This window comes from Gymnoscopelus microlampas, assembly GCF_963454915.1.
Source record: "Gymnoscopelus microlampas genome assembly, chromosome: 4".
Lineage (NCBI taxonomy): Eukaryota > Metazoa > Chordata > Actinopteri > Myctophiformes > Myctophidae > Gymnoscopelus > Gymnoscopelus microlampas.
This window is the reverse complement of record NC_139941.1, coordinates 7,459,557-7,478,754: the sequence shown is the minus strand read 5'-3', so window position 1 is coordinate 7,478,754 and position 19,198 is coordinate 7,459,557. Positions and strand designations below refer to the sequence as shown.

The 19,198-nt window shown below is 41.9% G+C and overlaps 1 protein-coding gene and 1 long non-coding RNA gene across 2 annotated transcripts in view; both read right to left on the bottom strand.

The window, feature by feature from the left end:
• The window catches only part of LOC311043910 (uncharacterized protein), a gene marked incomplete at its 3' end in the record, with an annotated part of 30,879 nt that overhangs the window by 626 nt on the left and 11,055 nt on the right, over positions 1-19,198 (bottom strand). Inside the window, exons 8-10 of the mRNA XM_084055334.1 lie at positions 3,589-3,712; positions 1,505-1,601; positions 304-584 (exon numbers count right to left, since the gene is read on the bottom strand). Coding sequence (XP_083911460.1) covers positions 304-584; positions 1,505-1,601; positions 3,589-3,712 — 502 coding nt within the window. The remainder of the gene's footprint in view (positions 1-303; positions 585-1,504; positions 1,602-3,588; positions 3,713-19,198) is intronic.
• Positions 3,751-17,349, bottom strand: LOC311043590. The gene is made up of 3 exons (XR_014600617.1): positions 17,294-17,349; positions 4,182-4,242; positions 3,751-3,805 (listed from the first exon to the last, which is right to left on the bottom strand). It is a non-coding gene; the product is annotated as an uncharacterized lncRNA (long non-coding RNA).

The window sequence follows — 19,198 nt, the reverse complement described above, 5'->3', positions numbered from 1 at the left end:
AAAATAGCCGATCTACAAGCTCACAACACCTCTTGCGAGGCATTGTTGTGAGCTTGTAGATCTGCTATTTTCACAATACCTGTGGAACCGAGTCAACCTTTCAAATGTTATGCCTACAATTCCAAGTGCTTGTCAGGGTGGGGAGTCCCTGGTTCAAATATGATAATTTTGGGGGGTTGTGTCCTAAAAAGGTTGAGAACTACTGGGAGAGATAGACAGACAGACAGACAGACAGACAGACAGACAGACAGACAGACAGACAGACAGACAGACAGACAGACACAGACAGACAGATATATGTACCTTCAGTCTGTACTCAAGCTTGATAATCCTGCAGTTCAAGATGGAGGGAGGCAGTTTCGGTGGGAGGCAGATGGTTTTGGTCACGGTTCTCCTGCTGGACTTCTCCACGGACTTGTCTTTGTCCTTCAGGATGGTCTTGGTCATGCACTGCCTCTTCTCTGTAACCGTGAAATAGCCGAAAGCTTTGCCGAAGTAGCTCTGCTTCTGGTACAGCTTGAACCTGGGCTTGACCTTGCGCGTAGAGCTGTTCACCACCTCCACGGTCACGTTCAGGGCCTCTCCTGGCGGAGCGGGAGAGAGAATGACAACACATCAGTGTTTCTCAACCCTTTTCTGAATCAAAATCTGTATTGAAGCGTATAGTATTTTGTACATAATTGTTTACTCATATGGTTGTGATGTATGCTCATACATACTGTAACACTGCATTGACCATTTATCTCTCTCTCTCTCACACACACACACACACACACACACACACACACACACACACACACACACACACACACACACACACACACACACACACACACACACACACACACACACACACACAGGGATAAAACACAAAAAGCTCAAGAACTTCATTAACAATGAATGCAGATATTTATAATAACAGTCACTCAATAATAACTGCTATTACATCACCACAGATGACCTACAGTACATTGTGACAAATTATAGCCTACAGCATTTCATTCTAAAGCTCCATTTTGCAATACAACAAAATATAGACTTTGCTCCCACCTTGTAGTAATAAGAGGAAAACAGCTAGTCGACTAATGTTGTTAGCCACAATGCTACTCGTGTACACACATGAAATGAGTGTTTGCTTGTAGAAAAACCATCAGTGGGCCATTTGGAACAATGGTGGTCCCTGGACCTGATGTTGAGAACCACTGACATCTGTTTGCTGCTTTTCCTTTTACTAGGACACCAGAGGGCGCCAAAGAATCACATTTTAACCCCACTCTTCACTCTGTAGCCTATAGTGAAGAGTTGGGTTGGAATGTGATCTATAGTCTGGACTTATAATAATAATGTTCATTACCAATAGTTCTAATTGCTGTCTGTCTGTCTGTCTGTCTGTCTGTCTGTCTGCCTTCCTGTCTGTCTGTCTGTCTGTCTGTCTGTCTGTCTGTCTGTCTGTTTGTCTGTCTGTCTGTCTGTCTGTCTGTCTGCACACATGTTGTAACCTTACCTTGCAGGTATCCCATCTTCTCAGTGGACACGTTCATAGACACGTTTCCAGATGCAAAGAAGACGACGTTTCTGACCTTACTGCCGTACTGCAGCTCCTGAAATGACACAGTATTAATCTCAGAATCAGTCACCTCCTCAGAATTAGAATCAACTTTTGTCACATCACAGGTTTACAGTGTAAAATGTGTAAAATTGTTTTTTGTGCAAGCTCCATCATTTTTGTTATTTTCAGGAAAAGAGAAAAGACAAGAAGGGGGGCAGGGAGCTCAAGGAGAAAAAGAGAAAAGAAAAAAAAGGAAAATTCTAAGATATTTACATACTGTATATTAGGGTTTAATATCGGAATTCCCGGGATTCGGGAATCCCTCCCGGGAATTGGCTTCGGTTCCTGGGATCCCGAAGGATTTTTCTTGTTAGAAATTACTACTAACTAGTAGAAAGGCCTATCTACAGCGCGGAGGAATTATTACTATTATAATTAGGAATACCAGGTGAATACCGCCGGATTTGCCCCGGGGCGAGCGTTTTGGTATTCATGGAACCCACAATTACCAGCGCAGCGCCTGGGATAGCTTAGTAAGCCTACTAACTCCACCACATCTCCAGAACTGAAGAGAAAACGCACGCTAAAGGTAATGCGTTAACGGCACAATACATGGTGGTCTGTCTGATCAAACAGAATGCCCAAAACAAGAGCAAACAGTCTCGTAACTTAACGTCCCGTCAGAAACACAGAACACCCCAGCAGCAGTGCCAATGTCACACAGGTGGCTACCCCAATCATCTCCCGATGAGTCCCTATATGGTATGGAATAGGGGTGGGACGATATATCGATATATCGTGATACTTTATCCCGCGATAAATAATCAATATTATTATTTTTTTAAATCGAATAAAAAAAATAAAAAAAAATCATACTTTTTTTTTTACTGTTTGGTGCTATTTTATGTGTTTATGAATTGAATACAAGGACTATCGTGATATATCATTGGTGAAATTTCTTGCAATATATAAAGAATATCGTGATATCGCAATATATCGAATCTTGTCGAATATCGTGATATATGTTGTTATCGTGGGCCTAATATCGTGATATATATCGTATCGTGAGGTACCCATATCGTCCCACCCCTAGTATGGAACATCTTGTTCTAAATCTGATCAATCTGATCATTTTCTTGCATGTTTAATAGCAAATAGATAGGTGTCAATGCTTACTAGGAATACAGGATAGGTGGGCACAATAGGACATCTGGGCACCTCGATGTAAAATTAGCTATTCAAGTATCTACATATGAATGCATTTTAGTGGGCACTTTTTTTCCTTTTTTTTTACGGGAATTCCCGGTAAGCAAAGGAAAGGGTCTGAAAATTCCCGGGATTTAAAATGAGCTAATTCCCGGAAGATGTAGAACTGTATATACTTATAGCATAATCCAACTGGTACAGTATGCACAGAAATGAAAGGGTACTTTTTACCTATTTAAACTTGAAAAGGGGTAAAAAATGACCCTAACACAATAGAAGGGATATACTTAGGAGCGGCAGTGGCTCAGGGGTAGAGTGGCCAGTAGAGCGGCCGGATGGGAACCACAAGGTTCCCAGTTAGATCCCAGCTTCCGAGAGTTAGTGTTGAAGTGTCAAAACGCTGACCACTAATTGCTTCTGATGAGCAGGTTGGTGCCTTGCATGGTTTCCTTTGCTATCAGTGTATGATATTTGCACAATCTATGTAAAGCGCTTTGGATAAAAGCGCTATATAAATTCACCATTTACTGTCACCTCAGCAACATTTTGTATACCGAGAATGTGGCATACTGTTAGATCAGCTAAGAAAAAAAAAATCTCCAAATTCTAACTTTTTGTGTTTTTTTACGCCCTACTTGATCATACTACAAATACAGTGTCACTCAAAAGCATCAGAACGCGAAGCGTCGCGTTTCGAGCTTGTGGATTTGCTACTTTTGATGCTTTTGAATTTGAATCCTGAAAAGTAACAGTTTTGGACATGTGAGGTTTTCACCCGACACGACAGAGACAATATGTAATATGTATTAGAAAGTAACTTCCCCAACACTGACCATGAGTCCAGGCAGGGTCATGTCTGCTTTGGAGACAAACTTGAACTCTGTTTTGGCATTGCTTGAAAACCTCATGGATCTGCTCAGCTGGGCCTCCAGGGAATGAACCACCTCTCCAGAAAGACTAGCCACCATGTAATTGGGTAATGGGGAGTGGATGGTGGTGGATGGCAGACTCCTGTAGCATGGTAAACCGGGGTTTACCGCGTTAAGACTCCTGTACACAATGTCACACAGCAAGAGAGGCATATAGTCATGGTCAAACATAAACCTCACATGTAAGTAAGTAACCATGTCCAATGGGGTCCAGGAGACCCCATGGGTCCTTGACGGGGTTCTAGGGGGTCCCTAACACAAACTTAACCCTATTTTATACAGTACTTCGGCTATATTCCCGTTGTGAGCTTGTAGATCGGCTATTTTTTTAACGGTTTTAAAAATGTAGAAACATTTGGAATACTTTTTTTTTTTTTTTTCTAACAACACAAATTGTCTCTCATGGGGGTCCCTGGTTCAATATCTTTTCAGATGGGGGTCGACAGCCAAATATCTGGAGGTCCTTGACATGAAAATGCTCTATGTTCTGTAGCTACCTGTCAGGTATCTGGAAGGTGAAAGGAAACACGTGGCGGCCTGGTCCAATCTCCTGGGGATCTGTAAACAAGGTCACATGGTTATGGCCCAATCACCAACTCTAAACAAAGTCACATGGTTATTGTATGAATAATTCATTATTGTGGGCTCGCTGCAGCAGCAGCGAGCACACTATTGATGTTCTCACTATTCATTTATTCTCCACCTAACTACTCCTACATACGTTCACCTAGAAACACCATTCAAACTTTAACATGTTCAGCTTACTGTGGAATCGTGTGCTCGTACATTCATCTTTTTTTATTATATTATATATATTATATTTATTTTGTGGAGATTTTTTGGGGTCTTTTTATGCCTTCATTTTAGAGAGGGATATGGAAAGTAGGCTGACAGGAAATGGGGAGAGAGATGGGGGGGTGACACGCAGCAAAGGTCGTCGGGAAAGGGAGTCGAACCCGCGACACGCTGTCAGGCTGGCATTGCAGCCTAGGGTTCCTGGACGACCCAGGTCCGTACATGAATCTGTATAAATTATAATGCAAGTCAATGGAAGATTTTGGTACATCACAACTCCTTCATACTTTCACCTAGAAACTCCATTCACAATTTTAAAAAATCAGCTTACTGTGGACACACATGTCTGAACTTTTTACTTTGAAATGTTTTGTCGTTTTTTAGATATTTCACTTTTAAAACTTAAGGGATAAAATTGGACACTCCCTATTCCTTCATACTTTCACCTAGTAAGTGTCAGGATTTGATCCCATGACCTTATTATTCAGAGTCAAAAGCTCTTCCGATTGAGCTACCCAGACACAATAAACAATGTATATTGACATTAGATGAACGTGCATTTTTTACACTACAACTACGGGTCTGCTCTCCGATTTCATCCAAAGATCTAAGCTGTGTGATGTGTACATTTTTAGTTAAGACCATTATACCAACCCATGTCCCTCTGCAGTGTAGCAATTAGTACACCTGGTGATACCTAGCCTGTCAGTCATTAGTCTGGGAGACTTCGCCTCAGAGCCTGGACAGCAGGGGCGCGGCCACTGCGTTCTGATTCAAATCAACAGCCAATGAAGAAAAGGGGACGGGATCCACATGCAGTGGGTGTTGCATGTAAATAGGAGCGACGGGAAGCAATTTCTCCTCGAGAAATTGCGGCCGCCATTGTTGTGTACTGCTGTTTGCCTCTCGTCGGACTGTTTAGACGAGTTGCACAGCTCTCAGACCGGTAAGAGGCGTGTCCGCTCAGATTCTGAGCGTAAGCTACATCCCGCCCACAAATACCAGGGCTCTGGCCCAGAAGTTTCCTCGCCCCTCCCGTTTGCATGCGAGAGCTGGCGAAAACTTCTGGGAACTCAGATTAGTCAGTCATTGGCTGCTCAGTGGTGCAAAGTATCTAAGTAAATGTACTCAAGTACTATACAAGTGCCAACAATACAGTACTTTTGCTTTACTTTCCATTTGTGTTACTTCTGCTCCACCAGAATTACCGCATTTGACAACTTTAGTTAATTGTTACTTTGCAGATTTTATTATTAATACAAAACCTAGAGTAACCACATAGAGCCGATCTACAATGTGACACGTTAAGCTTGTAGATCTGCAATTTTCTGAAAACTTAAATACTTTTACTGTGGTACTCAAAGTATATTTTGATGTCAATTCTTTTGAAGCGAGCCCACATTGTTTCTTCAGGAACAATATTTTCTAGTTGATTATATTTTTCTGTATGTCAGAGACATACAGAAAAATATAATCAACTAGAATTTTTTGGGTGTTTTTGGCACTGAAAAAACATATCAAAATGTAATTTCCATTTACCCATTAGGCTTTGTAATCCGTCCAACCTATATTGGAGCGGTGTGTGGTTACAAACAAGAGATCCTCGATATCAGGGACCTTTTGAATGGGCTATATACACAGAAGTGTCAATTTTAAAAACTGCATTTACCCGCGGCGACGGAGGAACATATATTTCCCGCCATGGTTACTTCAGAGCAAATTCAACCTTGTTAGCAGGCCTGTGGCCTTCAGGGAATGTACGGTAAAATTTTGGTCTGTCTGATCACCATGCGTAGACCCCCTTAACTCCCACCCATTAGTCTCGTCCCTGACTTAAAGACAACATATGAGCCTGGAGATGTCACAGTTATAAGGGGAGGGGGCAGAGGGGCTCCCTCATTCTACTGGCCTGCTCATAAGAAAATCAATTTGACCTTTAACCACTTTTTATGTCACGAGTAGGGGTGTGCCGATACAATAATTTCACGATACGATACGATACACGATATTGGGCTCATGATATCGATACGGCACTTTTTTATTATGAAAATATATGGGGGGGGGGAGCAAATGCAAACAAATACTTCTGTTTTTGCATTATTATAATTGCAAAAAAAATGTCAAAAACGACAAAACGATACATATCGATATCGTCACGAAAACGTATTGCGATATATCAGCACACCCCTAGTCACGAGTATTTGTTAACCTCCTCAAAAGACTCATGAAAAAACCTGTCCTACTCCTCTGACTAGAAAACATGTACTGATGCTCACCCTACCCTAACTAACTCTCATCCTATGTCTACAACCTGGAGCTCTGTGTGTCCTAAGTAGTCACAGAGAAAAGAGAGCCAAAGTGCCAATTTTATAACCAGTTCCAATCCAGCATCATGCAAAAAATTATTGCATACACATAATTTCATCAGCTACAATATCTACCTAAGTGAAGTATATGAGTTTTTTATCAACAGCCGTTTGCGTGGATTCCGATACTCACAGAGGGCGTCGCTCCCTATTTTTAAGAAAACCTAGTCTATTTATCTTTATAGCACTAAATCAGAAATTTGGCCTTTTGGAAGTTTAAAAGCTTCCCTTTGTTTGCTCAGTTCATAGTGGGATCACATTGTGTATTTAACAATACATAATACAAAATACAAAACCAACCCAGGTGGAAGACTGACTGTTGAAGGAGAGTTTTAGTGCCAGAGTCCTATGCACTGTCTGAGAAAAACCCTAGATGTTTTTAGGCGTCCAGAGCAACAATCAAATGATTCACGCTTGCATGTGTGCATGCAGGCGCGCGGGAAGTACTTAATAGCCAGGGGGGCTGAGCGTCGGGGGAAACCGCTTGACGTCCCGTCCGCGCGCGCGCGCGAAGGGTTTTGGGTGGGTTTTGGCACTTTATTTCCTTTACTTTATTTCGGTTTTAGGGTTAGGGTTAGGGTTAGGTTAGGGTTACGTTATTTAATTATTTTAATTAAATTTAAATGTAATAAAAAAACTTTCAAGCCTATATCCTAAAGTGGGCTGTTCAACATGAATTACGTTTTTTTATGGAATTACATTTCCATATGTTCACCAGCATTACAGACATAGTGGCAAACAAAAGGTCAGCAGGGTCAACAGGTTGCCGTGACTCTAAAGCTAAAATGTGTGTCACCTTATCACAGCTAAGACTTGGCACCGCCCCTTCCGGCCATGCGTCAAGTTCAACTCCTTCTAGTAGCAGCAGTGTGCCTGCTACAACTCCTGCTAAAAGCACAGATTGCTTTAAGGCTCCAGAGGTCATACATTTTCTGAATTCAGAGTGTGAATATGCAGTCTCAGAAATTAGTCTCTGGATATAAAGGACATGAAACTCACTTATGATTCATTTGAGGATTGTCAACTGTCAATATAAGACCAAAAACTGTGCTTAAAAAGATTCTAGGCAACTTCAGAGATCAAAAAAAGAAAAGAAAAATGTTGTCAAACAGTACCGTTGACTGACAACCCCTTCAGCCAATCAGCAGTTCATTCTCCTTCAGCCAATCAGCAGCTCATTTTCCTCAGCACCAGCTAATATGACGCAAGGGGACTTTAGAAGGGGCTATGCCGAAAATTGGTTGCTTTATTCGGATACATACCTGTCACTGCCCGCCCCTGCCGGTTCTCTGATTTTTTTATTTTTAAACAGGCTCTGTCATGATTAATTGACCACATATATGAAGTTAAACAACTAAATTCTATCCAAACGCTATCTTAAAAGTAAATTCCGTGCCTCAAAAAAGAAGTTTGAGAGCGTTTTAAAGTTTTTAAACCGAAAGTAAAAACACTGCAGAGAAAACAATGGCTGGCATTCCATTTTTGTCGGCTGCACTCGGTTCCATTCGGTTTCACTCGAACTCGCCACACGGACGCGCACATGTGTGCGTTTCATTTACGTCCCGGAAAGAGCTGGATACCCGGATGTCAAAACATAAATAGTAGGGAAAATACGGATTTCAGAAAGAGGACTGTGTTTCAATGCAGGAAAACACCCCAGCATCATTATATAGTGGCTGCATAGAGGGGGAAAAATGCAAAAAATATATATAAATATTTTTAAATTTAGGCTTCAAGTTACATAGAATCCCTTTAAGAAATCTTATAAATGTCTTTGTTATAAGTTAAATATTCTATGAATGATGATAAGTATAGTAAATCATATGTTGACCTGACATTTTATACAGATGGACCCAAATGTGTTATAAGTTAAATATTCTATGAATGATGATAAGTATAGTAAATCATATGTTGACCTGACATTTTATACAGATGGAACCAAATGTTCCACTTGAGATTTCTAGCGGTTAAACCAAATAATAGACATGCCCGTGTTCAAAAGGTTAGCTGTTAGAACAGTTTGGGTCTTCCCGAGTGGTGATTATTTTGTAAAATAAAAAATTATGGCAAACAGCTCTGCCTGGGCAACTTAAGGCACCCTATGTCAATATTACAGAACACATCCTGAAGAATAGAATGTGCTTTCACACTGTGTAAAGCAAGCACAGAAGATCTTTTTGGGGAAAAGTAAAAGTAATTTCACTGCCCAGCAAGGCTTAGAGCGCCTTTACTGGCTCCAAAACAGCCCTATGAACAGGCTTTTTCTTAAGTGATTTTTATTTAAAAAAAAAGATCTGATTCAAAATGGAGCCACTAGGCTCGCTCTTCAATGGTCATATAGACGCCTTAACAGACAACGTCACACTGATAAGAACCAGCATGCGCGCGCAGGACTGCAGCAAAAGAACCCCACCGCTCATAAGATGCAATGTAAAAGTAGTCACAGTCTCACGTGTAAAAATGCATCCCATCAAACTTTCAGATGCTGTCACCAGGATGGCACCAGAACCTGCTTGGCTCGCGCAGCTGCAGCCCGTCAAGCCTAATTTATGCTCCGTCCCGCGAAGGTGACGCACGCAGAGAACGGCCGAGAATAGCAGACCTCCAAGCTCACAGCGGTCGCATCCGCGACGCGGTTGTGAGCTTGTATGTCAGCTGTTCTCGGTGCGCAATACCGTTGCACGATGAAGTATATATGTCTCGCTAGGGCGCACTCCACTAGCCAACACACAAGAGGGGGTTGGATGAACTGAAACCAGCGCACCCCAAAACAGCAGGTTTGGGGATCTGTTGAGAATTAATTACATGAAACAGTGACCTTTGAGTCCAGTCTCAATGTTTGTAAACAAATAATTGGTCTATACAACCAGTGTCAGGGAGATGCATGTCAGGCTCTCCTTGACAACAGTCACAGAGAGGCCGACAATCCGACATCATCACTTTCTGTATCTTTAATAATTGTCAATGCGCTGCACTAGCCTGCACTAGCCTACCTGTCTATATTCAACTACTGTACCACTAATGTACCAGTATACATTGTTATGACCCCGGCCTAGGGGAACCAGGGAACATAGCAAAAACAAGGGAGACGCAGTTTAAAAAGTATACTTAATATTTATTAAAGATCAGAACCCAAATCAAACAAACTAGAATTAAACATATGAGGTGTGGAAATCAGTAGTCAGTAATGTAATACGTTACGTGTATGGATGAGTGGATGGTGTAGTGTGGGTGCGAGTGTTGTATGTATTAACAAGTAAGACGCGCGAACGCTGGAAGCGAACGCAGCTTGAAAATAGTGTGTATTTACGGACTTTGTGTGTGTGTGTGTGTGTGTGTGTGTGTGTGGGTGTGTGGGTGTGTGGGTGTGTTTTGACTGTAGCTGCACTCTGGCGCACTCTGTCGGCCGCACCCAGGCAGTGCACTGCACACAGACAGACACACACACACACACACACAAGCCGAGCAGACTTTCATAGTAAGCTCCACTTGGGCGCGCCTCCTTCCGCGTTCGCAACAAATGTTGGAGGAAGTGCTGAAGACAGGGATCTGCCAAAGGACTGGGGAGCAGGCTTTTTATAGGGGCGTGAGCACCTGGGCCCAGGTGCACACCAATTAGCCTGATGACCTGCATCACTCTGCTCCCCAAGTCCTAGGAACAAATAGAAACAGACAATTAGAAGGGCAAAGCAAACACAACTCATAACCAGATAACCTAAGTGAAACATGAAGGTGAAATACATGTAGCTACACAATACACAATACAGGTGTCCCCCCCCATAAAGACGGAGTCCCAAAGGGAGCACCGGCACCTAGTCAAACTCTTATATACATACACAATAACAGAATTAAGGGCGCTCCTCCAATGGCCAACCCCCCCCTGTCACCAGCCTCCACCCCAGCAACTGATATCAAGGAAGCATTTAAGGGATGAATGACAAGACAAGAGAGGAACCACAGAGAACACCCAAAACCTTATTCATCAGAGACCGGAATAGCGCGTTCGCCACCACGCCCTCCATTTCTTTATCATGTCCAACGTTAACGAATAGGACCACCAACCTCTGGTTCGGCTCCTACAAGAATTCAGACAAATTGTGAGACTCATGGCCAGTATAACTTCATACAATACATGTTAAAGCATTTCAAACAAACCCCGCCTGCCAGCCGTTACGGCCTGAAGGAGACATCCATCTCCGCCTCCCAGCCGCTCCATGCCTGGCCGATAGGCTATATACACACCTATTTCACAAATGTATGCTTCAACTCAAAGATCAGAGACCAAAACAGAACAGCATTCAAAACCAAACTGCAAGAGAAGAGAATAGATTAGAGCGAGACCTGAACATATTATGGACAATTTGTATTCCATCGGCCACCACTACCAGACTCATTGAACTCCTTACCACCGCCTGCCCAAAACTCTCCCCGGTGCGTCAATACGTAATCGTCAGCGAGAGCTGCTGCCTCAGCCGCGTTCCGTGCCTTCTGTTCACTGATATAGGTTGCCACCTGGGCCGGAACAGAATCTCTGAACTGCTCCAAAACCATCAAGTCGCATAACCCTTCATAATCAGTTACCTCTGACGCGGCACACCAGCGACTGAAGTGTTCAAATCACGGACAAACTCCAGATGAGTCTGCTTCTCACCCTTTCTCCAAAATCTAAAACGCTGGCGGTACGCCTTGGGAACGAGCTCATATGATTTAAGCACAGCGGCCTTCACACAGGAATATTTCTGACTGTCAGCTGAAAAAGCTTCTTGCGCCCAGCCAGTCAAAACGCACTGTAACATTAAAGTGCGCACCGAGTCTGGCCATTGACGTGCATTGGCCACACGCTCAAACAGCGCAAAGAACGCCTCTGGGTCCCGCTCTGAAAACTTTGGCAATAGTTTTAGATTACCAGAAATGTCAAAAGACGGCTCTGCAGGTTCTGATACATGTAGGCCTACCACCGGCGGCATCTTAACGTGCTTTATCAAATCCAACCTGGACTGCTCTACTTGCAATTTAGCCTGTTCAGTCTGCTGTTTAACCTGTTCAGTTTGCTGTTTCATTTTCTCAATTGCATATTGCGTGTCTAGCCTCACTTTCGCCTGTTCAGCTTGCAACTTAGCTTGCAACTTGATTAACTCCATTTGTTGCTCAAATGTAAACCCTGGGGCCAATACCACAGGTGCAGGAGGCACCACCACAGTGGCATCTAACATAGGGGGAGGAGGAGAAACCTCCTCTGACGGTTCCACATGTGAAAACAAATCTTTTTTCAACACAACCAATAAACTCTTTTAACCTTTTATCACCGGACTCAATTTTAACCTTATAATGCTCCGCAATTTTAAGCAATTGGTCCTTGGTGCATTGGTCTAAAAGCTCCTCTGAGGTTGAGTCCATGAACTCTTCTACAGTAACTGATAGAGCTGTTATTTTTCCTTATCACCCATATATATATATATATATACCAATGCATGGCGAAACATCACATAAGTATGTATACAAAGTACCAGATAACTTTCATAAAAGGCGACAAAGAAAAACCAGACTCAGGACACAGGCAGCCATTGGGTGTAGGGAAATATATTATTCAGACAGAGAGAGTAATTGGAAGGTTACAGTATCAGCAGGTGTTCACGCATCATCGGTCGTCGCCTCTCTCCCGTTAAACAGAGAAAGCCCTGGACTTTAACAGCGTCCGGTAACATAAACATATGACATCATTGAAGATACATCGAGCGTCCAGCCGTCGGAGGTGTCATCCTGCCATTGGTGGATAGTGATGATTACGTCGTCGTCAGATGAGGATGATGATGGTAGATGATGAAGATGATGATGATGATGGTGTGACCGTTTATCTTTGAACAAACAGCATCCACATGTCTCGAACAACACGTTGACCTCGGGTCTGACCGGTCACTGGTCAGTGGTGACTTCAGTGGCGCTAAAAGATGGTTAGCGCAGAGAAGAACACCAAGATACAGTGTTCTCAAAACAACTGATAGCCACAGAACGCCTGTAGCTAGTTTGACCTTGCATAGACAGAGAAATAGGAGAATATAGTACATGACTGAATTTAGGCCAATATGACAGCATTATATTAATTTGACATTTAAAGCAGGTTTAGGGCACTAGACAAATTATGATCAATCAAAATAACTCTATCAGTAACCATCCTGGCTCATGTGTGCTTAGTTACTATCCAACTGGTAAACCAAATTCACAACAAATAAAAAAGTATACAAGTGCCCCTCTATTTACTCCCCAAACTAACTCCACCCGTCTTCATGCCGGTTTGCAGAGGGTATTCATGCACTGAAGGCCACCGCAAAGGCCTAGCTCATATCAAGGGGTAGGAAAAGCAACCAGTAGCTGGCGACCTGCATCCAGCCCTTAGCTGTGCCCCCAAGATGGAATGCGCACGCACCGGTACACACTCTCTATCTACAGCCGCTCCTTGCACATAATCCACCCCCCAAACTAAACTACTATTACCCCCTATTTTGTTAAGTAAACTAAACCTAACAGGGACACTCATATTAGTTCAAACAAAAAACAGCCAGGTAGCTTCTTTTTTTTTTCACCACTAATACCAGGAAAAAAAACTCCCCACCCGCACAAATTTACTCAAACACTAACTTTAACCAACAAATTCACTGCATCTCCCAAAACAAAAAGTGCGCAAGACCGCTTTATTTTGCTACTCACCGGACTGTTGCCAGTTGAACGAACAGGACTGCAAGGGAATCCCCGGAAATTCCCACTGATGAGCCAATTGACTACCACAGTGTGGCACAAACAAATGCAGAAGGGAGAATCACTTGACTCACCAAACTTACTGCACAATCAAAATTTTACGGAATGAGCCCCCATTTTGTTATGACCCTGGCCTAGGGGAACCAGGGAACATAGCAAAAACAAGGGAGACGCAGTGTAAAAAGTATACTTAATATTTATTAAAGATCAGAACCCAAATCAAACAAACTAGAAATAAACATATGAGGTGTGGAAATCAGTAGTCAGTAATGTAATGTGTGTATGGATGAGTGGATGGTGTAGTGTGGGTGCGAGTGTTGTATGTATTAACAAATGTTGGAGGAAGTGCTGAAGACAGGGATCTGCCAAATGACTGGGGAGCAGGCTTTTTTATAGGGGTGTGAGCACCTGGGCCCAGGTGCACACCAATTAGCCTGATGACCTGCATCACTCTGCTCCCCAAGTCCTAGGAACAAATAGAAGCAGACAATTAGAAGGGCAAAGCAAACGCAACTCATAACCAGATAACCTAAATGAAACATATGAAGGTGAAATACATGTAGCTACACAATACACAATACAGGGAACCGTCACAACATGCATATCATACAAGACATACACAAGACATACAAGACAAGACAAGACAAGATCTCATAGTCCCTAAATTTAGAACACAGTTTGATGCCAGGTACAGTGCTGTATCAAACCATGAGCGCTGTATCAAACCAGTCAGAACTGATTCTAAAATAGAAAACAAAATCAAGCTATATCAAATAACTGAAAAGTAATCTAAAGGTTGCGCGTAATTAAAAACAGGGCTTTGTGTGTTTGCACTGAAATGGCTAGGCTTGGTTATGGTCTCATCAATCAGATGCTGATGCATCATGCTGGAAAGGAAGTCAACAGCCTGCTGCTAGATCTATTTTGGCTCCCTGATGCAGTCTGTTACCACAACTTCCTTTTTATTTGCTTACTGACTTGCCATAGCTGCAAAGTAGGTTTGTGCACCATAGGACATGACCTTTGTAACACAACAGTCTCGCAGTAGAGCCTTTCTAATCGAATTAAATAAACAGAGAATTCTGTCAGTTTCTAGCATTACCGCACACTGTAGTGCCGTGATAAGCGCGTGACCGAGACAAGACGCTATTGATTGTTGACATTAAATAATTAATTCTCTATTTCTCTGTATCATGTCTCTCTCTCTCTCTCTCTCTCTCTCTCTCTCTCTCTCTCTCTCTCTCTCTCTCTCTTTATTATAAGCGACTGTAAGCGAGTTTGGGCTTGTTTTTCTGTAGCGTTGCTTGTAAATATTGGTTGTTGCGGGTTGCGTTTTTTTTTGGGCTTATTTCTAAAGTGTAGTTGCTTATTTGACCTTGTTTCCTAATGTTGTTTAAACCAGTGGTTTAAAGTAAACAACACATATGTATGTGTCATACATATTTTTTATGTATGCCACATACATAAATATTTTTCTTTGAAAATAGCTGCGACACGTTGTGAGCTTGTAGATCGGCTATTTTCAAATATGCAATGTATTTGTATAGGTTTAAAGTGCTCATGTGGCCTACAGTATAGTCGCTTTTGTTGGGATTGTTTTCATAGATCTGGTTACTTATTTCTCTCGCAAAATCTGGCAACATTTCAGACAGGCTGTGTGTGCAATTCCTCTCAAATAAACATCCCCCTCCGAGCATGCTCGCTCACTCTCATTCTGTTTCACAATAATATTTAACTTAATATAGGACTGCACGGTAACTATGCGGGGGATCTGTTTGTTGTGGTCAGGTCCAGCGACCATCCATAGCCACGGTGGCTGTAATGTGCTCTCATTGGCTGTAGTGTGCATCTCCTCGCAGAGTGGTCGCAGCCCCTTTCGCACTGTATGATACTGTATGATGTCCAGTCGGCGACAGAGCCAAATATAAAACCTGCTAGATATCTGATACGGTCGGGAAGGCCATCGCCGAGTGTAATTATCGTGGCCGGATCCTCTCGCAGAGCCTTTCACTGACAGCGACCAAAACCTTGGCGATCACAGTCACAGTAACTGCATACAACTGCATAACCATATACATTGGGTTAAGATTTAAATGTTTTAAAGTCTTTGACCATCGATGACAACAGAAATTAGTATTTTATTTTTTTTTCTCATTTGCCAGGCCATGACGCACACAGAGGTGTGCAAGCGCACACACTTGCAAAACCTCTCCAAAATAACTGTGTAATATACCCCACTGATATGATAATTGCTAGCATCTCTCTGGGGAAAATCTATTAAATGTATCAGGTAAATCATATTTTCTTCCTGAATGTATTTTGATAACACATGCATAAACAATTTCTAAATAACTCAAGGGGCTTAGAATTTACTAAGCTAACAATAGAACGATAGGTCGTCCAATTATTATAATTTCCCTCATGTATGGTGAGCCTACTCCTATTGGAAACCAATCATACATAGAGGTTAAATTTCCCCCAAGATGTGTCTCATACCTGGGCATAATTCAGTACATGCAATTACACTGCATATTATCAGCAATTATATATGATGAGTAAATTAAATCATTAATAACATCAGGTTAAATCAATGACAAAATCTAATGATTCACGCTGGCATGTGTGGTTAAATCTATCAAATCTTGGGTATTCTCTGATCTGATCAGTGAGATCAGTAAATACAGGCTGTGGTCATAAATACAGGCTGTGGGTGCAGCTCACATACAGGAAAAGCAAAACCACCTGCCCTCTGCCTGCTGCAAGCCTTCGAGTGCACCTCAGCAGTCATTTCAACCAGCCAATATCATAATCCTTCTTTAGGCAAATCAAGTGATAAAATATTTGTAAGCCTTTATCCTATATATATATATATATATATATATATATATATATATATATATATATACCCATAAAGTACATCTATATATACAATTTGAATCCTGCGCCATGTCGGTTGTCAGTATGTATGTATGTAGCCAGTGTGACGTCATATGACATCACGGTCGTGACATCACGATGAGACACGCCAGTGTGACGTAATCTCACGACAGCATGACATCACATCCTACCTATAAATAGGTAGGATGCACCAGTTCGACGGCTTCCATCCTCAACACAACCCACGCCGACGACCCTTTACACAAATAAACTGCTAACTTCATCTCCTGCGATTTCAACTATCTTTTCACATTGTACACCACTGCACACTCCCCACAGGTCTGCCATACCAGGTCTGAGTAATCACAAAGTGGGTTTTGGTCATTGGAGAGGTGATGCACGTCACCTCTTTCTGAAGTGGGTACTTTCAAAGCCTGCCGTGGATTTAGGAGAGCACAAAACTCTCTCTCACACTGTGAGGTCCCTGTAAGGTGGCACTGCAAAGTGAACGACGCGTCACGCTAGACGTTCGGGCCGCTAACTTCTAGTACCATACATACATACATACATACATACATACATACATACATACATACATAGAGTGTACAAAGCGTACAAGTTTGGTATGCATTTGGCCACAGATCCCCGTAACTCAAGAGTGTACAGAACGTATAGATTTGGTTCCATTTGTACAATTGTGGAAGATGGGTCCCTCATAGTTATGGGGGTACAGCCTAATGCATACCAAAATGGGGGTCCTTGAAATAAAACGTTTGAGAACCAATGAGCTATAATTCCTGAAAATAAGTATTTTTTACCTGCCAGCATGGAGTGCTCCACATTGTAATACTTCTCTTTGTTATTGTAAGGTACAGGTACGTTGGTTCCAAATACAAGCGGCTCAAGCCACAACACTGATGCTCTGCCCTTGGCGGTGAAGGTCAGCGACTGGACCTTGGTTTGACCCTTCGTCACCACGATGACTCTGCCTGTTATTAGAGGTCAATAAAACTTGTAAAATTATTTAATTTCATTATATTTCACACATGGTAGTGTATCACAGTACGATTCAATTCCTATCAAAGGATAATAATTAATCTAATCTAATACACCCATGGGCGAAAAGGAGCAGGAAGAAGACAACTATTCTTTACTCTATAATACCTGCCCCCTATTCAACTTAAACAAATATACTTGGTGATGGGCGCATATAACCAAAAACAAACAAACAACAAGCAACAAATGAATTACAATCTGAAGACCTGAATTACAATCTGAAGACCTGAATTACAATCTGAAGACCCCTCAAGGACCCTCTGGGGGTCCCCGGACCGCACTTTGATAACCACTGGGACAATTAAACAAGTAGAAAAAGTCAAATTCTATCGTGTTCGTCGTCTTCATATTGTCAAATTATTTCATTTTTCTAACATTATTTAAATTGATTAATATTTGTGCAACTCTTTAAATCGTTGTGGAGAGAATTCCTCATTTTGATTCCTATAACTGAAGGACCATCTGCTTTTGTGTGGTCCGTGCAAACTGATGCTTAACATCATGACACTAGATTTGAGAAAAACGTTTCTTAACTGAAACCGTTTATAAAATGTCCTTAGTTTGTTTTTAGTTTTTGTCAATTATTTCAAACATGAGCCTAACATTTTGGGTGGATATGTTATCTTCCAAATCTTAAACAATAGCAGAAATATTCTATCTACAAGCTCACAATGTGTCGCGAAGTGATGCATTGTGAGCTATAGATCTGCTTTTTTTACACCCCTGACCAATACCCCATATATATGTCGTAAACTAATGAAAATGAAAATAAAAGCTAAAACTACAATAATCTTACCTGTTATTGAATCTCCGTTGGTGAAGATGTTTCGATCGTTGAGAGCATCATATTCGATGGTGAATTCACTGATGGTCATGTCTGCTTCAAACACAGACCAGCTCTCTGAAGAAACCGACTGCTTTCTGAAAGTCTTTATATTACTCCTACACATTTTGTCCAAACATAATGCAAATCGATACATAGTATCTCTATAGTCAAGTGATCAAGAAGGATCCGTCCAATTTTTCATATTCCATCCTGATTGGCGAATTCCAAGCATTGCTGGCCCACAATAACCTGCCTGACCTGGCGGAGACCTGTGCTCCAAGGAGCACTTTTTCTACTTTGTTAAGGGGTGGTTTGGAATTCATGTGCTCCTATACGTATAGTAATGTGTGGGTTTTGTAAGGCTCTTCATTTTGTCTTGGTGTGGGTTTTCAACCAATTCTGCATGTTAATGAGCATGTGATGTCATGTCCTATTAAAGCCATGTTTGTTCTGCAATCTTGTTTAGTCACCCTGATGAAGGCATTGTTGCCACAACGCGCTGTAAGTGTATCTTTTATTTGCCAGGCATTAGCCAGAATATTAAAGGCTTTCTTTCCACAAGAGTGCCGTGGTCCCTTTTTGCTACTACATTTTGTGACCCATTTGCACCAAAAAGCACCTTGTTAGGGATTTTTAATCCAGCCAAATGGATGCGCTCCTTTCTCTCTATTTTCTACAAGGAGATGAGAGGTTTCTGCCCGAAAGTGGCGATATATATATATATATACACACACACACACACACACACACACACACACACACACACACACACACACACACACACACACACACACACACACACACACACACACACACACACACACACACACACACACACACA